General features: G+C 42.6%; 1 protein-coding gene across 2 annotated transcripts in view; it reads right to left on the bottom strand.

Moving 5' to 3' along the window:
• The window catches only part of EHHADH (enoyl-CoA hydratase and 3-hydroxyacyl CoA dehydrogenase), a 49,417-nt gene extending 28,067 nt beyond the window's left edge, over nt 1-21,350 (bottom strand). The window contains exons 1-3 of one of the 2 annotated variants that reach the window (XM_070072437.1): nt 21,185-21,316; nt 7,806-7,932; nt 7,088-7,191 (exon numbers count right to left, since the gene is read on the bottom strand). Coding sequence is in view for 1 of the 2 variants with exons in the window: in XM_002716469.5 (XP_002716515.2) it covers nt 7,088-7,191; nt 21,185-21,258 (178 nt within the window). In the remaining variant the exon portion in view is untranslated. Of the gene's footprint in view, nt 1-7,087; nt 7,192-7,805; nt 7,933-21,184 lie in introns of both variants that reach the window. The other variant, XM_002716469.5, reaches the window with a different exon arrangement.
• Nucleotides 21,351-21,869: the final 519 nt, after the last annotated feature.

Here is a 21,869-nt window from a genome sequence, read left to right on the forward strand (position 1 = left end):
ACCTCTCATTTTTTCCAGGATACTGCCCATCAGTCCTATTTGCAGAAATTTAGCCCCATATCTTTGTCAAGGGCATGAAGCATTACATATAAAATACCAGGGTGTGAGTTATATATAAATAAGCCAGTTTAGAATCATGTGCTTGGTATATAATCTACCTATCTATCTATCTATCTATTTGAAAGGCAGAGATAGAGAGAGGAGAGAGAGAAAATACAAATAGAGATAGAGATATCTTCGATCTGCTGGTTCACTCCCCAAATGGCTGCAATGGCCAGGCCTGGGCCAGGCCAAAGCCAGGAGCCAAGAACTTTTTCTGAGTCTCCCATGTGGCTGCAGAAGCCCAAGTAGTTGGGCCATCTTCTACTGTTTTCCCAGGCACATTAGCAGGGAACTGGATTGAAGTGCAGCAGCTAGGACTTGAACCGGCAGCCACATAGGATGCCGGCACTGCAGGTGGAGGCATAACCTTCTACACTAGCCCCTGAGATATGCTTTTTTATGGTCCATAAAAGTAGCAATATTTAATACATTTTTCAATTATAAAAATAACATATGGAAACTGGACAATGCACAAAATTATTAAGAATTTAAATATCACCACAGTTGATATTTTGGTGAATTTTCAGTTTTTCCACCAGGCATATATATAAATGATTTTCTAGCCTTGAGTAAATTATTTAACTTTTTTGTTGCAATACCTATGTTAAATTACTAATGTGAGAATCAAGTGAAAGTTTGACATAAATATATTTAGTATTGACAGCCTATGGTAAAATCTTTTTTATATTTCCCTATTTTTACATAACATATATGGTGAATTTTTTCCATAATAATACAGTCTTTTGAAAATATTAAACTTGGGGCTGATGCTGTGGTGCAGTGGGTTAACACCCTGGCCTGAAGCGCTGGCATCCCATATGGGTGCTGGTTCTAGTCCCAGCTGCTCCTCTTCCAATCCAGCTCTCTGCTATGGCTTGAGAAAGCAGTAGAAGATGGCCCTAGTCCTTGGGCCCCTGCACCTGTGTGGGAGACCTGGAAGAAGCTCCTGGCTCCTGGCTTCAGATATGGCTCAGCTCTGGCTGTTGCGACCATCTGGGAAGTAAACCAGCGGATGGAAGACCTCTCTTCTCTGTCTCTACCTCTCTCTGTAACTCTGTCTTTCAAATAAATAAAGATTTAAAAAAAAAAAAGAAGAAGAAGAAATATTAGACTTTGGACAACTTTGAAAAGTTAAGGTAATTATTTCACAGTTTGGTCTACTTTTTTTTTTTTTTTTTTTTTTTTTTTTTTGCTACCTGCTCCTCAAGTATCAATCAATCTGGGATTCTCGCCTTTTTTCCCACAGATTCATCAGATTTCACACTCTGGTCCAGTGTTTTGTTTTTCAGGTTTGGATTCCTTTTGGTGCTGGAGAAACAAGATGAATTTCAATCTGAGTCTTAGGCCTATCCTTCTGTGTCTTTAGAGTGAGATGACTTTTAATGTAATGAAAGAAACTAATATTAATTGGATAAAAACTCAGGCACAGCCATATTCCTATATTATCTCATTTAATTTTCATAACATTTAGGTTAACCAGTATGACAATCCCCATTCACAAGGAAGTTAAGGTTTTGAAATACTAAGTAACTAGGTAAGACATATGATTAAGTAACTGGAAGAACAGGACTTTGGACTCACGAAGTTCGACTGGAGTCTACCTTCTTAAACACTGTCTTATCATACTTAAGGTAGGTTAGTATTATTATCCCAATTTTACAAACCTGGAGCACAGATCAGGATGGAGTGGTTTCACATTTTAATCATTTCTAGCATATGGAAATCCAATTAAGTTTTTTTTTTCAATTTTTATTATTTTAACTTTTATTTAATGAATATAAATTTCCAAAGTACAGCTTATGGATTACAATGGCTTCCCCCCCCATAACTTCCCTCCCACCCACAACCCTCCCCTTTGCTGCTCCCTCTCCCCTTCCATTCATATCAAGATTCATTTTCAATTCTCTTTATATACAGAAGATCAGTTTAGCATATATTAAGTAAAGATTTCAGCAGTTTGCACCCACACAGAAACACAAAGTGTAAAATACTGTTTGAGTACTAGTTATAGCATTAACTCACAATGTACAGCACATTAAGGACAGAGATCCTACATGAGGAGTAAGTGCACAGTGACTCCTGTTGTTGACTTAACAAATTGACACTCTTGTTTATGGCATCAGTAATCACCCTAGGCTCTTGTCATGAGTTGCCAAGGCTATGGAAGCCTTTTGAGTTCACCGACTCTGATCATATTTAGGCAAGGTCGTAGTCAAAGTGGAAGTTCTCTCCTCCCTTCAGAGAAAGGTACCTCCTTCTTTGACGACCTGTTCTTTCCACTGGGATCTCACTCGCAGAGATCTTTCATTTAGGTCTTTTTTTTTTTTTTTTTTTGCCAGAGTCTTGGCTTTCCATGCCTGAAATACTCTCATGGGCTTTTCAGCCAGATCGGAATGCCTTTAGGGCTGATTCTGAGGCCAGAGTGCTGTTTAGGACATCTGCCATTCTATGAGTCTGCTGTGTATCCCGCTTCCCATGTTGGATTGTTCTCTCCCTTTTTTATTCTATCGGTTAGTATTTTCAGACACTAGTCTTGTTTATGTGATCCCTTTGACTCTTAGTCCTATCAGTATGATCAATTGTGAACAGAAATTGATCACTTGGACTAGTGAGATGGCATTGGTACATGCCACCTTGATGGGATTGAATTAATCCAATTAAGTTTTGCACATTGATATTATATTCAGCAAATTTGCCAAATTCTTAGAATTACAAGTTTCTGATACTTTTTTTTATTTTTCTAGAAACATTATCACATCTTCTGCATACTGAAGTTTGTTTCTCCCTTGTCTATCATTATACCTTATATTTCTTTTCCTAGCCTTACCAAGCTGGCTAGGACCTTTAATACAATGTTGGAAATGTGAACAACACTCGGCCTTTTACCATTTGTTGGTTTGCTGGAGGATTTTCAAAACAGATTGTTTGCCTGAATAAGAAATTTCCTGTCTATATCTAGTTTAGAAAGAATTTTTATCCTTAATGCATTCAAATACTATTGAATTTTTTCACATATATTTTTAAAGATTTATTTATTTACTTATTTGAAAGAATTATAGGGGCATGGAGGAGAGACAGAGAGAAAATCTTCCACCTGCTAGTTCACCCCCTAGATGGCTGCAACAACCTGGGCTGAGCCAGACCGAAGCCAGGATCCAGGAGCTTCTTCTGGGTCTCCCATTTGGGTGCAGGGGCCCAAGCACTTGATCTTTCTTCCACTGCTTTTCCCAGGCCATTAGCAGGGAGCTATATCTGAGTGTTGTAGTTGGGACATGAACTGGTACCCATATCGGATACTGGCATTGCAGGCAGCAGCTTTACCTGCTACGCGACAATGCTGGTTCCTTTCTGTATCTCTTGACGTAATTATATGATTGCACTCTTTAATCTTTTAATAGGATGAATTATACAGATTGTCTAGTGTTCAACAAATATGATATTTCAAAGAAAAAAAGCTATGCATTATAACTCTATATGTTATTAGGTTTGGTTGTATAATACACTAAGATTTTTATATATCTATTATTTATTCATGAAATTGGCCTGTAATTTTGTTTTTCCACATTCTTTCCACCAGGTGTTGGCACCAAGTTATTCTAGCTTCAGGAAGTCAGCTGGGAAGTGTACTAGTTGAAGAGTATCCACACAGAACCCTAAGGTTCTTGCAGATTTAGAGAAGATGAGGTCGTAGTGAATTAAGGTGAACATATGAAAACCATGGAAATCTGGACACAGACACACAGGGAAGAAGGCCACATGGGGACGGAAGCAGAGGTTGAGGTGCTGCCTCTACAAGGCAAGGATTGTCAGGAACCAGAAGAAGCTGGACAAGGCGTGGGAGAATTCTTCTCCAAAGCCTTTGAAGGCGGAGTCGTCCTGCTGAGTGCTGGATTACAGTTTCAAGACTTCATTACTGTGAGAGTATGAATTTTTGCTGTTTTAATCCAAATTGTGGCAATCTGTTAGGGCATCCCTAGAAAATTAGTATAGGAAATGTACCTTATTTTGTTATTCTCCAAAATATCTGTGTAAAATTGGAATGATACTTTTCTTGATTTTACAGTACAGCTTGCCAATGATGTCATGTGGGTCTAGAGTTTACTTTGTGACATTTCTGAACACTGCCTGCATTGCTTTAATGTTTATGAAGTATTTGGGCTATCTGTTTCTTCTTGAGTCAATTTAGTTTAATATCTCTCCAGCTCAGTTTTCTCATCTGTAAATGGTGATTGTACCATTTACTGAAGATTAACATACAATATGTGCAAAAATGCTATTTTATTAGTAGTAATACACAAGTATTTCAACAAGGTTGTGGAAAAACTGAATTAAGAAATAAACTTATTTTGTTGCCAAAATTTTAAAATCCATGCAAATGAAAAGGCTTCAAAAAGAAAATTCATATTAGGAAAAACTATGTCTGAATTTCAAAGTTTTTACAACAAAATAAATTTATCTTTTAATTCCATGAATTTTGAATTACACTATTAGTTATCCTATACAGTACTGAAATTAAATAGTAATTATTACAATAATTAGCACTGTCATATTTATATTAGGATTCCAACATTTACGTCTTTTCAAGCTATCAATAACACACATTAAATTCTTCTGGCTACAGGATGATTTTTTTTAAAGATTATTTATTGAGGGGCCTGCGCTGTGGCATAGCAGGTAAAGCTGCCGCCTGCAGTGCCAGCATCCCATATGGACGCTGGTTCAAGACCCAGCTACTCCACTTCTGATCCAGCTCTCTGCTATGGCCTGGGAAAGCAGTAGAAGATGGCTCAAGTCTTTTGGGCCCTTGAACCCGCATGGGAGACCTAGAAGAAGTTCCTGGCTCCTGGCTTTGGATTGGCACAGCTCTGGCTGTTGTGGCCATCTGGGGAGTCAGCCAGCGGATGGAAGACCTCTTTCTCTCTCTCTCTCTCTCTCTCTCTCTCTGCCTCTGCCTCCCTATAACTCTGCCTTTCAAATAAACAAATAAATCTTTTAAAAAAAAAAGATTATTTATTGGAAAGTCGGAGTTACAGAGAAAGAGGCAGACACAGAGAAGGAGAGAGATCTTCCATCCTCTGATTCACTCCCCAAATGGCCAGAACACCTGGGACTGGGCCAGGCAGAAGCCAGGATCCAGGAGCCAGGAGCCAGGAGCTTCTTCCAGGTCTCCCACATGGGTGGCAGGGGCCTAAACTCTTGGGGCATCTTCCACTGCTTTTCCCAGGCCATCAGCAGGGAGCTGGGTCAGAAGTGGAACAGCCAGGACTCAAACTGGCACCCATATGGGATGCCAGCATTGCAGGCGGTGGCTTTACCTGCTGTGCCACAGCACCGTCTCCATACAGGATGACTGATAGGACTTCAAATTTATGTAACTTTTGTTAAATGGTATAACTTCTTGATTCTGGAAAGAGGACCAGGTATCTCCAATCCTAATGGCTTAAATATGATTTGAGTATGTTCCTCAAGGTGCATGCATTGAAATCTAATCTCCCTGGTAAGGTATTAATGGGGCAGGGGAGACTTAGTCTGACTATGGTGCTTGGAGGTGGGAATCTGAGAGGTGATTAGGATTAGACGAGGCTATCAGGGTGAAGCCTCTATGACTGAATATGGGTGGTTTCATAAGAAGAGGGAGAGAGGCCGGCGCCGCGGCTCACTAGGCTAATCCTCCACCTAGCGGCGCCGGCACGCCGGGTTCTAGTCCAGGTCGGGGCGCCGGATTCTGTCCCGGTTGCCCCTCTTCCAGGCCAGCTCTCTGCTGTGGCCCGGGAGTGCAGTGGAGGATGGCCCAAGTGCTTGGGCCCTGCACCCCATGGGAGACCAGGAAAAGCACCTGGCTCCTGGCTCCTGCCACCGGATCAGCGCGGTGCGCCGGCCGCAGCACGCCTCCGCGGCGGCCATTGGAGGGTGAACCAACGGCAAAAGGAAGACCTTTCTCTCTGTCTCTCTCTCTCACTGTCCACTCTGCCTGTCAAAAAATAAATAAATAAATAAATAAATAAATAAAAAAGAAGAGGGAGAGAGAATTGAGATTCATCCAAGGGAATGCCATGCGCCATTGCAGGACACTGCCAGAGAGAAGGACATTACCAGATGTGGGCCCCTGTCCTCAGACCTGCAGAACCATGAGTCAAACTCTTTGCTTTATAAAGTTACCCAGCCTCATTACAATAAAAGAAAACAGACTAATACAGTGCCATAAATACCACCAAATAAATCATTTCAGAGACTTTTGTGATATTTTGTCAAATATTTGTATCTTCACATAATAAGCCAATAAACTGGTGTCATGGTCACTGAGATAGGTGAATATAAGAAGATAATGAATTCCCCTTCAAGATTTCATAAGCTACTCATCTCTGCCTGGGCCAGTTCTTATATTCATTTGTACACATGGGAAATTTTCTCTTTCAATTCTTCCCATATGCTACTATTTGCTGGCATTCTGTTGTAAAAATGAACATCCCATCTCTCCATTCTATATCATTAAATGCTGTCTTATTTGCAAAAATTAAAAAAGTGTTCTGTAAGCTAAAAAAAATAGACTTTATTGAACATCTGTGTGCAGACACTACACTAGGGGCTCTCAAATCTGCTATCTCGTTTAATCTCACAAAACCCCCTTAAGAAGGTATTATTGTTCCTGCTTTATAGACTCAAGTCCAGGAGATCCAAGAAAGTTTTCCAAGCTCACGTGGGGTAGAAAAATGCAGAACAAGTCCCTCAGCAGGTGACACAGCCATCAAGCCTGGGACCTGATGTCCTCCAAAGGCCCAATCGATATAAATGAGCCTAAGGCGAAAGCCGTCTCTGGGCCTCTCATGATTCTTGTCTCCTCTTCCACAGTGTTTCTCATTCCCACTCAAGTCTCCCATATCCACTGCCCACACTGAGTTACTGCCCACAGGGACAGCCAGTGTGGAATCCATCTCAGCCAGGGCTGGACTCCAGAGGGAGTGGAAGAGAATTAGACACTAGTTACCTGCGGAGAAATTGCCACCTGCTCCACAAATCACAATGGCTTTTACTGTATGATCTGTTACAGCTTTCTTCAGGCCTTCACTTATGCCACTGAGTACAGCCAAACTGCAAGAAAAATGATTACATGAAATTAGAACTAAATTTCTACCGTGTCAGAGTGTTCCCCTTTCCTTATTAAGCACATAATAAAAGCCATACACACTTATTATAAAAGCTTTCACTAATTTGCTCAATAAATGTGTCTACTGTGATTAAGCACTTACTGCAGAAATCCACTTAAAAATACTATTTTCCTATACTATATGTTAACTTTGAGCACTTAAGTCAGAAGTAACTAATTTGAAAATATTATCTAAAGCTTCATTGGACAGTGAGTTACCTGATAAATGCACATAGTTTTATCAGGTAAGGTGCCCTAAAATGACTGCTGTAATAAAAGTACAAAGAAAACGATATGGAAGCTCAGAATGTGATGAAACTACTTTCAATCTGTCACATTGGCAAAATATAACAAAACTAAAGGGAAATCATCTAAGAGATGTGTCAGATCTGCCAGTTACCTCTCATAGCCATTCCACCCGTCCTTCTACAAAGTAAGAAAATGCATCGTTGCCATGGTTGCCCAAAACAAAGTCTCCATTTTCCAGTTTGTTTTACAGGAAAGTCTGCCCAAAACACTAGTTCAAGACAGTGGGATGAAAGCATATTTGGTTATGCACCTTTGCAGAAAAGTCCTCAGGACTGGATATGCATTTTATCTTTTTCCTTCCTTCCTTCTTCAGGCAAGAATGAAAATGTGATGGCTAGACTGGGAGCAGCCATCTTGCACCAAGAGGTAGGCGCTATCTACTGAGAATGACAGAACAAGACAGACAAAATCAGAGCTCTGATCATTGTGGAGCAGCCACACCATTCCAGGACACTTCTGTGAGAGAAATGAACACTTTGTAGTTAAATTCACTTTGAAGTCACCAACAGTCAAACTTAATCCTAACCTGAGAGGTAAAAGCAAGATAAGGGAAAGACGGGGCTTGTACATAGTAGATACTTCCAAACTTCAGTACACAAGGGAGTCGTCCGCAGATGAGACAGCTAAAGCCAAAACTGGATGAGTTTACTGAGGGAAAAGAAAAGAGAGCTGAGGACAAGTCTTCATTTAAAAACGGGGAGAAGCTCTGCAGGGTGATTCAGCACCACGAGAGCCCACGTCACAAAGGATCACAGAGGAGAATTTGCCTAGAAGCAGAGGAGTTTTTAAAGCTTTTATTTCTTTATTCAAGAGGCAGAGAAATAGAGACTTCCCAGACACTGGTCGATTCTGTATATGTTCACAAAGGAGGGGCTGGCCTGGATTAAGTCGAGTCACACTCGGTTCAGATCTCCTATGCTGGTGGCAGGAACCCACCCACTTGAGCCATCACTGCTGCTCCCCAGGGCATGCATTAGCAGGTTGCTGGAATCAGGAGCTGGAGCCAGAATTCAATCCCGGCACGCCAACGTGAGACACAGGTGTCTTAACTGATAGCTCCAATTCCCTAGCAGAAGCAGGAAATTAATGAGTACCAAGGGGTGGGGAGGAGGTAAACCTAAGAAAAATGGCGAGGAAAGGAAATGAAAATTTCAATTAATGGAAAAATGATAGAAAAAATTTAATGGAAAAATGATAGAACCAGGGGCCGGCGTCAAAGTATAGCAGGTTAAGCCACTGCCTATGATGCTGGCATCCCATATGGGTGCCGGTTGGATTTCCAGCTGCTCCACTTCCGATCAAGCTCTCTGCTAATAAGCATAAGATGGCTCAAGTGCTTAGGCCCCTGCATCCATGGGGGAGACCTGGAAGAAGCTCCAGACTTCAGGCTGGCCCAGCCCCAGCTGTTGTGACCATCTGGGTAGTAACCCAGCAGATGGAAGAGATCTCTCTCTCTCTCTCTCTCTCTCTCTCTCTCTCTCTCTCTCTCTCTCTCTCTTTCTCTCTCTCTCTTCCTCTCTGTTTCAAATAAAAATGCATAAATCCTTTTTTAAAAATGATAGAACCAGATTCCAAATTAGTGTTCCCTTGGAATTCTGAGTATTTGGGATAAAATATCTGTTCCTTAGTATCAAGAGTGAAAAACGTCTTTACAAAAACACAATACATAAACAACAAACTTCTATAAAGGCCATATGGTTAAGACAGGCAACCATGAGTTAAAACCTCAGGGAAGAAAGGAGATACTTGTCCCTGCGTATGATAGTTGCCTTTCACCTAATTACTTTTCATCTCTTCACCTTGAGCAAATCAAACTAAACCTCTTGACTCAGCTGGTTAATAAGGAACCAAATCTGACAGCAAAAAATAACATTCTAACCATTACATAATATCCAGAAGTTCAAAGGCACATTACATAATATTCAGAAGTTCATAGGCATACAGTTTCAGTCATGTGTTCATTAATGGTGGGAATATGTTCTGAGACATGTATGCTAATACCTCCATCGTTGTGTGAACACCAGAGAGTGCACTTCCAGAAACTTGGATGAAATAGCCTACTGTACGTCTAGGCTATATGGCAACTCTTGCTTCTAGGACTCAAATTTGCACAGCATATGTCTGTATAGAACACAATGGTAAGCATGTGTGTATCTAAACATAGAAAGGCAAGAGTGAAATTAGTAGTTAATAGGAGTTTTTCCGCTCCATTATAAAGTTACAGGAGCAGTGTTGCATATATAGTTTGTGGTTGATTAAAATGTCATTATGCAGATCAATGACTGTATTTCCTTCTGGATAAATAATGATGGCTGCAAAATTAGCTCAATCAGTGCCGATGAGAAGATATAAATGTTTCCCATTTCACCCACCCCCTTTTTTCATTTTCCTATTCTTGTTAATTTTCAAAAACAGGATTTAAAAAATAAGACAAAAATGACTGTAATAGATACAACTTTACTAGATTCAAGCTGACTGAAACCATCCAAAGCCTCTTCACAGTGAGAAAGCCACAGGTGTTAGAAAACTTTTTACGCCCCTTAATTTTGTCAGGTGTGAAGAATTGGAGTTTGGCATGAAGATAACATGTCTGAGGGTTAGCTAAAATTTACAGCTTCTTTAATGGTAGGAAATCTTTGCCCTTTTCAGACTTTTTTTAAAAAAATCAAAGGTCATCGAATCAGTTAATTGCTTGTGACCACCATTTTTTCAAAGAAACGAAAGAGAAATTAAACAACAAAAAAATCAAAGTAGATGACATGCCAGCATAGGCTTTGTTCCGTGAAACGTTTTCACTTACATGTTTATATGTATGAATGAGTCTCTGTATAAAACATGAGGTTGACCAGGGGGACTCAGTAAAAAGCAAAAATGTGTAAAAGTCATTGTTCATAAGGCCATGTAGTTGAATGGTTTGGGCCCTATGCTCTGGCATCAGGCAAATATGAGTATTAATTCTGGCTCTAGTACTTGCTTGTCGCCTGACCTCTAAAAAGTTATACAACCTGTTTACACCTCAGTATCCTCATCTGAAACAATGAGGATGGAGAAAGCTACGGCAAACAATTGTTGTGGAAAATTAAATGAAATAAAATGTGTACCTTTAGTACTTATGAGGTCAAAAGGAATGCAGTCACTACTGAAATGAATGTCTTGAGATGTGCCACAAAGCCTTCTCGTTCCCAAATCTATCTATATCTGCATGCTGGCATTTATAGTGGGACATGTATTGAATCAGTGTACAACAGGCCAAATACTGGAGTCATTGCTGAGTCCTTCTTCACTTGGCCCTCTTATTCAATTCAGCAGCAAATCATGTCTTCTCCAAACTCAAAATATACCCAGAATCTATCTGACTTCTTCTCACAGCTGCCCCCTGGGCCATGTCCTCATCACCTCTCAACTACCATTTGTGCTCCCACCATTGCCCCTGTACCATGCTTCTGAAACAAAATTCAGATCGCTTCATTGTTCAGAAATCCCCTCGTCTTCCACCCAGAGGAAAATCCCAAGCCACAACCTTAAAAGCCTTCTCATCTCCTATGTTATTTTCCTTGCTCCCTTGGCCCCAGTGTCACTCCTGCTCCCACTCCCCACTCAATATTTTTTGGTATGTCTTTCTGGAACATTCTTTCCCTAGGTAATCAAGTGGTTCCAATTTTACTCCTTCCTTCAAGTCTCTGCTTAAACATATCTTATCAGAAAAGCATTTCCTGACTCTGCTTAACTCTCTTATCTTGCTGGGTGGTTGCATCACCACCTCCCACTCTATTTCACACTAACTATTGACCCAAAGCCTCCCCTATTAGAATGTAAGCTTTTGAGAGTACAGCTTGTTTATAGCTCCATCCTCAGTGTCTAGAACCAGTGCCTGGCACTGAATTATTTCAAATGTGTTGAGCAACTTACTAAATGAACTCTTGCTGCTCTAAGACTGAAATATGAGATCTCTGTGAGTATAATTCCTGTCTTGATTGGGTTATATGTTTGGGTATAAATAACAGCATTTTAAGAAGAGAACAATCGATGTCTTCACTGACCAGGAGTCTGGAGGTAGATGGTTCAAGGAAATGGGCTACGAGATTGTTTTGGAAACTCAGCATCCTCTACATTGTTCTCAGCATTCCCAGGCCATACTGCCCTGACCTGGACTGTCCAAGGTGGCTCTCCACTATCTCTATGCTCCAGGCAGCCTGAGGGGAAACAGCACAGGAAGGCCACATATAGATTCCATTTAAGGACACATTCTGAAAACTATACAAACACCCCACTCACTTGTTGTAAAACAATCACATGAATATCCCCAACTGTGAGAAGGGACAGAATACATGGATTTTCCTCTGGGTGGCCATTTGCTTAGTTAAAAATCAGCAACTCTATTTCTATAAGGGAGATGGGGCAAATAAATATGGGGGTGGTTAGTTTTTGTAACAGTTCCCTATGATTTTTTTTCCCCTCATTCCAAAAATGTAGTGAAACCCAGGCAGCCCTCACTGGAGTCTGCTTCTTGACCCAAGTGTGGGAGACCCCCTGGCAACAAGCATTCTTTTTCATGTGGGAAGCATCCTCACATGTTCACTCAGGAGATGGATTTGGACTCAGGAAGTGCAGTGAAAGTGAAACTTCATCATCAAGTCTTGCGAGACTCCATTATCGGTGTCTGAAGAGCAGGCACACCCAAAGCATTTATAGCAAGAATCTATATCCTGGCATGCAGGTCCCTCCCCTGGTTCCTCATTGGCTGAGTACTGTGGGGCACACCATCTTCCTGGAAGTCTCCTAAGTTACCAAATTACCTGCCTCCTTCCTTCTCTGTACTTTTTTTTTTTTTTTCTGGACAGGCAGAGTTAGACAGTGAGAGAGAGAGAGAGACAGACAGAGAGAAAGGTCTTCCTTTTTCTGTTGGTTCACCCCTCAAGTGGCCGTCAGGGCTGGTGCACTGCAGCTGGTGCACCGCACTGATCCAAAGCCAGGAGCCAGGTGCCTCATCCTGGTCTCCCATGCAGGTTCAAGGCCCAGGGATCTGGGCCATCCTCCACTGCACTCCCGGGCCACAGCAGAGAAATGGACTGGAAGAGGAGCAACCGGGACAGAATCCAATTTCTTCTTGTGAGTTGGCTGCTCCATAACATGCTGTTTGCCTAGGGAGTAATGCTACATGTGCAAGTCAGCCTAACAGTTGTGTGTTGAAAATGAACCTCCAGACCTTTTCTTATACATCTTGCTAGAATAAGATGCTAAGAAACTGGCTTTTAGTTGAATGAAGGTTGTTAACTGAATTGATACTTCCTTTTTCTCGGATCCACATTCCAAGAAAATGGAAATGTCCTCTGAATCTTTGATACTGTCCTCTTCCCCAGCTTAGTATCTGAGATGGTCTGAAATAGACACTCAGGGCCATCTTCACAGACCATGACCTGTGTAGTCACTCAGGGCTCCACGCTGGGTTTAATGCACTGTAATCTTAAATACATTATGCTTGTTAAATTCTTAGTATCTTAAAAGAAAAAAGTCATTGTTCAGGGGAACAGGCCTGGAAATCCATTAGGTCCTACACTTATGAAGAGGGGTGGCTTTCATCTAAATGGAAGGAGACACAGGTGGCTAAACTAGCAATAAATGATTTAAACTACTTTGGAAACAAAAATTTCTAACAAGAATATCTCAGTGATGAAGAGAACTTCCCACATTAAATTAAAAATAGGAAGGAGAAAAGGAAGGAAGGAAGGAAGGAAGGAAGGAAGGAAGGAAGGAAGGAAGGAAGGAAGGGAGGGAGGGAGGGAGGGAGGGAGGAAGGAAGGAAGAAAGAAAGGAGAAAGAAAGAGAGAGAAAGAGAGAGAGAGAGAGAGAGAGAGAGAGAAAGAAAGAAAGAAAGAAAGAAAGAAAGAAAGAAAGAAAGAAAGAAAGAGGAAGAGAGAAAGAGAGAGGATAGCCCAAAACCAAAACAGGGGCTGGCACTGTGCTATAGCAGGTAAAGGCGTTGCCTGCAGTGCCGGCATCCCATATGGGGGCTGGTTCAAGACCAGCTGCTCCACTTCTGATCCAGCTCTCTGCTGTGGCCTGGGAAAGCAGTAGAAGATGGCCCAAGTCCTTGGGCTCCTGCACCCGCGTGGAAGACCCAGAAGAAGCTCCTGGCTCCTGGCTTTGGATCAGTGCAGCTCCGGCCATTGAAGCCAGTTGGGGAGTGAACCAGTGGATGGAAGACCTCTCTCTTTGCCTCTGCCTCTCCTTCTCTCTCTGTAACTCAGACTTTCAAATAAATAAATAAATCTTAAAAAAAAAAAGCCAGGAGCCATTATGAATGTGCTGGGAAGTGGTCAAATCTGTTGCTTAGGGTACATAATGACAAAGTCTAAGAACAAACCAAAACCCAAACAACAGCAAATATCTATAAAGGCCACATGGTTATGATGAACAACTATGAGTTAAAACCTCAGGGGATAAAGGAGATTCATGCCCTTTTGTATCTTAATTCCCTTTCACCTAATTACTTTTCACCTGTTAACCTGCAAATCAAACAGAACCTCTCCTCTTCAACTTGTTAATTAGAAACCAAATCTGAAAGTGAAAAAACAGATTGTAAACCATTACATAACCCAGAGAAGTCCAAAAGGTACAGTCATTGTCACCTAAAGACAGGGATTTGCTCTGAGAGTACATGCTGAGACTTGGGTACTGTGTGAGCATCAGAGAGTATACTAGCATAAACCTGGGTAGCACGGCCCACTACACAAGATAGCCTTTTGCTCCTAGTCTTCAAACCTGCACAGCATATGCCTCTACTGAACACCATAGCCAATGGGACCACAGTGGTATCTGTGTACCTAAACATATCTGAAAATCAAAAAGGCACAGCAGAGTAAAAATACCAGGCAACAGGGTTTTTCAACTTCATTATAAACTTATGAGACCGCCATTGTATATGTGGTCCGCAGTTGACTGAAATGTCTTTCTGTAGAGCATGACTACACTGCCTTCTGGGGCAAAGACAACTACCAAATTAGGAAAAAAGGGGCTCAATCAATGCCATTGAGAAGAGAGGGGACTTTTCCATTTCAACAAATTCCATTTCTAATTTCTTCTGTTCTTGTTAATAGTCAAAAATCAAAAACAGGAAAAATGGGAAAAAGACAGACACAGTCTTAGTAGAATGAAGCTGCCTGAGAGGGACCATGTGCTCCTGGCACTGGGACGGCCACAGAAGTTTAGAAATAATTTTCTCCCCTTAATACTATCAGGTATGGAGAACTGGAGGCCAGAGTGAAGACATTTCCTGTGTGCTGACCAAACCTTACAGCTTCTTTGACCACAGGAGGTCTTCCCTTTGTGACAGCTTTAAAAGGGAGGAGGTATGGTTTGTGACTAGTATTTTTTTTAACTTTTATTTAATGAATATAGATTTCCAAAGTACAACTTATGGATTACATTGGCTTCCCCCTCCCCCCCAATGACTTCCCTCCCACCCGCAACCCTCCCCTTTCCCACTCCCTCTCCCCTTACATTCATATCAAGATTCATTTTCAATTTTCTAAATATACAGAAGATCAGTTTAGTATACATTAAGTAAAGATTTCAACAGTTTGCACCCACATAGAAACACAAAGTGAAATATACTGTTTGAGTACTCGTTATAGCATTAAATCTCAATGTACAGCACATTAAGGACAGAGATCCTACATGAGGAGTAAGTGCTCAGTGACTCCTGTTGTTGACTTTACAAACTGACACTCCTGTTTATGGCATCAGTAATCTCCCTATGCTCCAGTCATGAGTTTCCAAGGCTATGGAAGCCTTTTGAGTTCTCCAACTCTTATTCTTGTTTAGACAAGGTCATAGTCAAAGTGGAAGTTCTCTCCTCCCTTCAGAGAAAGGTACCTCCTTCTTTGAAGACCTGTTCTTTCCACTGGGATCTCACTCACAGAGATCTTTCATTTAGGTTTGTTTTTTTGTTTTTGTTGTTGTTGTTGGTTTTTTTTTTTTTTTTTTTTTTTTTTTTTTTTTGCCAGAGTGTCTTGGCTTTCCATGCCTGAAATACTCTCATGGGCTTTTCAGCTGGATCCGAATGCCTTTAGGGCTGATTCTGAGGCCAGAGTGCTATTTAGGACATCTGCCATTCTATGAGTCTGCTGTGTATCCCACTTCCCATGTTGGATCACTCTCCCCTTTATTTATTCTATCGGTTAGTATTAGCAGGTCCTAGACTTGTTTATGTGATCCCTTTGACTCTTAGTCCTTTCATTATGATCAATTGTGAACTGAAATTGATCACTTGGACTAGTGAGATGGCATTGGTACATGCCACCTTGATGGGATTGAATTGGAATCCCCTGGTATGTTTCTAACTCTACCATTTGGGGCAAGTCAGCTTGAGCATGTCCCAAATTGTACATTTCTTCCCTCTCTTATTCCCACTCTTATGTTTAACAGGGATCACATTTCAGTTAAATTTCAACACTTAAGAATAACTGTGTATTAATTACAGAATTAAACCCATGACTAGCATTTTTTCCATACAGAGAAATAAAAGTGACAAGAAAATAGCATACATCAAACAAGGTGGCAGGAAGGCATAGTTTTGTTTCAGGAAACTTTATTTTCAGTTATGTTTGTATGAATGTGTGTCTTACTAAGTAAAACATAAGGTTACGCTTACTTACTGTGTGGATTATAGTAACAAAAGAAAAAATGCAAAAGCTGTTGTTATGGGAAGCAGGTCTAGTAATCAGGCTCTTCCTACACTCATAGAGGGTTGGCTTTCATGAGAATGGAAGGGAGCATGGCTGGACAGACTAGGAATAAAGATTTATACTACTACATCTATGAGTCCATGCGGCCCATAGATCAGATCACCCAGGAGGTCACAGTCACCTCAGTCTGTGTGCGTCCATTCTACAACATTCTCACTGTCACAAAATGTGCTAACAACACTTCTGAGAACCTACCCCTTTCACTGAGTCAGGACTGTATGTGTTTGTGCAAAAACCAGCATTCAAATGAGGACATTTCAGTGATTTAGGAAGATATGACTTCCCACATAAAATTAGGAATAGGAAGAGAAAAGGAAGGGAGAAAAGGCAGAAAACTTTAAAACAAACAAAAATTGGGAAACTGTTCAACTTGATAAAAAAAAAAAACTTAGGATGTTGTTAAAAATCTCTGTTCTTTAATATAGAGGATGAAATAAAATCTTAATACAAGCATCAACAAACATATATACAGGCCTATATATTACACTATTTGCATTCTATATATAAACCTTATATATAGGCCCATATTCTATACTACATATATTTTCTATATATAAACCTATATACTATCATGGTCTATATATAAACCTTACATACAGGCCTATATACTATATATAATTTATATATAATTAAAATATAATATATAAACTTATATACTATAATGACCTATGTATAAACTCATATAGGGATGATGAGTTAAATTATCAGGGAATAAAGGAGATACTTGCCTTTGTATATAGTAATTCCCTTTCGCCTAATTATTTTTCACCTCTTAGCCTTGACCAAATAAACAAAACCTCTTTTACCTAATTACTTTCCACCTTCTAACCTATAAGAAGTCAAACAAAACTTGCTGCCTTTGGTAACTTAGTGAGCAAATCTGACAATGAATCATGACATAGTATTGGGTAATGATGATTACAAAATAAGCATAATCGGCTCAATCATTGATACTGAGAAGAGAGAGGTTTTCCCATTTCAACCAACCCCTCTGATTTCCTAAGTTCTCGTTAGGTTTCAAAAGTCAGAAACAGGAAAGAAGGAAAATGAACATGGCTGTCACAGACACAGCTTTAGCAGATTCAACCTGAGGGGGTCCACAGTCTCCTGGCAGGTAAAGGCCATGGAGCTTAAGAGATGACTTTCTGGGGCAGGCCCTGTGGCACAGTGGGTTAACCAGTCTGCAGCACCAGTATCCCAGAAGGGTGCCAGGTCAAGTCCTGGCTGCTCCACTTCTGATCCAGCTCCTTTTTTATGTGCCTGGGAAAGTAGCAGAAGATGGCCCAAGTGGTTGGGCCCCTGTACCTCTCTCTCTCCCTTTCTCTCTGTTACTCTTTCAAATAAATAAATAAATCTTTAAAAAAAGAAAGAAATTACTTTCCCCTTTTAATGCTGTCTGAGATGGAGAGCTAGAAGCTGGAGGAAAGACATCTGACAAAACACTTCCTTCACCATCGCAGGTCTTTCTTTTTGACAGGTATATACACATATGGTAAGGATGTCAAGTTTGTAGCTTACTACTAGCTTTTTTTTTTTTTATAGAAAGAAACAAAAGTAACAGGAAAATATAGTAATAACAAAATATACAACATACAAGAACAGGTTTTGTATCATGAAATGTTTTATATGTGTGTATTAGTATGGATTAGTTGCTATGTAAACTATGTGGGGTATAGGTTTTTTTTAAAAAGCACAAGGGGCCGGTACTGTGGCAGGCAGGTAAAGCCTCTGCCTGCAGTGCCGGCATCCCTTATAGGTGCCGGTTCCAGTTCCAGCTGCTCCACTTCCGATCCAGCTCTCTGCTATGGCCCCAGAAAGCAGTAGAAGATGGCCCATGTGCTTGGGCCCCTGCACCCACATGGAGACCCGGAAGAAGCTCTGGCTCCTGGCTTCAGATCAGCTTGGCTCTGGCTGTTGCAGCCATATGGGGGATTGAATCTCAATCTCTCTCTCTCTCTCTCTCTTTTTCTGCCTCTCTGTAACTCTGCCTTTCAAATAAATAAATCTTTAAAAAAAAAAAAAAAGGCATGAAAGCCATTGTTCTGGAAGACAGACCTAGTGATCAGGCTCCTCTCATGCTTATGAAGAGGGCTGGCACAGCTGGCTAAACCGGCAATGCAGGGTTTAAAGTGGGCGAGAAAATGTCCAGATTCTCTTAGTGAGTTTGGAAGGGATTGTATAAAACTGAAAATAGGAAGGGGAAAAGAAAGGAAGGGAAGAGGAAAATAAAAGTAGAAAGTAAGGCCGGCGCCACGGCTCACTAGGCTAATCCTCTGCCTTGCGGCGCCGGCACGCCGGGTTCTAGTCCCGGTCGGGGCGCCAGATTCTGTCCCGGTTGCCCCTCTTCCAGGCCAGCTCTCTGCTGTGGCCAGGGAGTGCAGTGGAGGATGGCCCAAGTGCTTGGGCCCTGCACCCCATGGGAGACCAGGAGAAGTACCTGGCTCCTGCCATCGGATCAGCGCGTGCGCCGGCCGCAGCGCACCGGCCGCAGCAGCCATTGGAGGGTGAACGAACGGCAAAGGAAGACCTTTCTCTCTGTCTCTCTCTCTCACTGTCCACTCTGCCTGTCAAAAAAATAAAAAATAAAAAAAAAGAAAGTAAATAAATAAAATATTTTTACCAGATCAGGGAACCTGTCAAACTCGATGACCTTGCTAGGATGTACACCACCATTACACAGCAGCTCAGGAGGGGCAGGCAGGAGAGGGAGGGAGGTGTTGCTCGGTGTAACCTCCCTGCAGCTTTATGAGGGAGTTAGCGACAATACTCCTGCAGGGGGTGGAGGAGGTGAGCAGATCCAAGAGCAGAACGCACTGCTAGTTATAGTGCTGCACTCCGGAAACCGTGTCCCTGAAGTCTTGCTGAGCAGAGGCTGCACCAGGATGCTGCCACTGAGTGTTTCAGGCAAGTCCACAGTGATGCGTCAGCACATTTCTTGTGTTTTCCCTTTTCAGAACCAATGAACAGAACTTTGCTTTTTTTCTGGGAATAGTAAGTGGACATACCATCTTGTGTGATTTTATTCCTGTTGTACTATTAAATGCTATAATTCATATTAAAATAAGAGCTATAATATTAATAGTAATGATAAAATTAAACCTGATGATAGGATTAAAGATTTAGTTAAAACTAGCAGGTCTCCTCCTTTTAGTTTATTTTTGCTCCAGCAGCATGTGATTAGAGTTTTGACCAAAGATTTTTCTGTCTATGTTTTAAGTATTCTATGTAAATAATAATTTTACTAATCCTACCCTCCGTGGATGGGTGGCTCTTTCCAAGGCTTATGTATAACCACACTTTTTACAGAGACATATAAGCATGAAACCAAGTGAGCTTCATTAAGTTTCAAAAAGGCAGCACTGATCTCACTTTTATTTATTTATTGTTCTAAAGATTTGTTTATTTGAAAGGCAGATTTTAGAGAGAGAGAAAGACAGAGAGATCTTCCATTTGCTGGTTCCCTCCTCCAAATGGCTGCAATAGCCAAGGCTGGACTGCTGAAGCCAGGAGCCAGGAACAGCTGGGACTCGAACTGGCACCTTTATGGGATGCCAGCATTGCCAGCGGCAGCCTTACCAGCTATGGCACAATGCTGGCCCCAATCTCACTTTTAAAAAATAAAGCTTTAGGGACTGGGTGTTTAGCCTAGAGATTAAGATGTCCATGTCCCTGGAGTTCCTGGGTTTGATTCTCAGCTCCTGATTCCAGCTTCCTGCTAATGCACACCCTGGGAGGCAGCAGGTGATGGCACAGGCAACGGAGCTGCTGTCACCCATGCAGGAGACCTGGATTGGGACCTGAAGCTTCTGGCTTCCTATGGTGGCGCTATTGCAGGAATTTGGGAAGTGAACTAGACAATGAGAGCGTGCACTCTCTCTCTCAAGTGAATAAATAAAATTTAAAAGTAATGCTAAGTGCATTACAAAGAAGGTATCCCACAATGAAATAAAAGAAGATAAACCGCACAATTTTTAAGAAAATGCAGCCGGCACCGCGGCTCAATAGGCCAATCCTCTGCTTAGCGGCGCCTGCACACTGGGTTCTAGTCCCGGTTGGGGCGCCAGATTCTGTCCCGGTTGCCCCTCTTCCAGGCCAGCTCTCTGCTGTGGCCAGGGAGTGCAGTGGAGGATGGTCCAAGTGCTTGGGCCCTGCACCCCATGGGAGACCAGGAGAAGCACCTGGCTCCTGGCTTCGGATCAGCGCGGTGCGCCGGCCAGAGCGGCCATTGGAGGGTGAACCAACGGCAAAGGAAGACCTTTCTGTCTCTCTCTCTCACTGTCCACTCTGCCTGTCAAAAAAAAAAAAAAAAAAAAAAAAGAGAGAGAGAAAGAGAGAGAGAGAGAGAAAATGCTATTTCGTAGGCTTACTCTGACAAGGAACTTCCCAGTAAAAATCCTGAATCCCTGGACTAACAGAATTCTCCTTTACGCGTTGCATTGACATTTATGGGGATTTTACTTTATTTTTCAAAAATATTAAACCATTTTCTTGTCTGATTCTTAAAGCTTTTAGGCACACGCTGGAAGGGCAGCCTGGATTCTGTGTTAGGGAGGTGAGGCTGGATCAAGGTCCACCTTTGTATTAAGTCCGAGACCTTTGGAAGAGAAAGTCCACCGTAGAAGCCAAAGCTACAAATAAGCAGGAGGGTTCGGCAGGCAGTCGGCACGCACAGACCCAGCACTCACTTGGCAGCCTTGCGTCTGCGTCTCTAAGCCTCCAATGCCTGCCAGTACCCCGGAGGAGAGTTCGCAGAGACGAGCCAAGCTAACCTGGGCAAAGACCCTGGCACACAGCAGCCGCGCGGCCTCGGTCAGGGTCTCTCTGAGTTTCAAGTCAGCAGGGGAAGAGTGAAAGCCCAGGCGGCAGGAACACTGTCCGTTACCTGATGGCGTTGACAGGAGGGTTTCGGAGGCGGATCAGCGCCAGGGAGTTGGGCAGCCGTAAATACTCAGCCATGTTTCCTCTGTCACCTAAGCCACCACCGCTGCCTCTCGCTGCAGGGAGACGCCACTTTTCCGGGCGCCGAGGCCCGCCCCGCGAGGAGGAGCGCCCGCTGGGCCAATGCGCGCCGGGCGCCACCCCGCCGCCGCCCCTGGCTCCACCGCCCGCGTCGCAAACTCCGGTCTCCTTCGGTCTCGGCTGCCGTGGGGCTCCCGCCACCAAGCGCGTCCACGAGGGCGACCGGCAGCCGTAAACCGCGGAGTCGTCCGCAAGGCAGGGTCTGCAACCCCCGGCCCCTAGGGGCTGGCTGCCTGGGACGAGTTCTGGTTTCAGGGAATGGGGCCAGCTGTCCTCGTCACACTACTCAGGAACACGCGTGTGGTGCCCCGCCGAGTACGGGGCGTGCTGCACACCCAGAACACACATACTACACACATCAGGCGTTCCGCCTAAACCAGGTGGTGCTAACATCCACCAAGGAGCGACACTTGTCTTACAATCACGGAGCCCCGTGAGGTCCACCAGTTCGTCTGCCCATCCTCTCTCCTTTCTTCTGATGCATCTTCCATCCGCCCATCAGCTGAGCCCCTGGGACGTGCGGGACCTCTGCAGGTGGCTCAACCTGA

This window comes from Oryctolagus cuniculus, chromosome 4 (genome assembly GCF_964237555.1).
Source record: "Oryctolagus cuniculus chromosome 4, mOryCun1.1, whole genome shotgun sequence".
NCBI lineage: Eukaryota > Metazoa > Chordata > Mammalia > Lagomorpha > Leporidae > Oryctolagus > Oryctolagus cuniculus.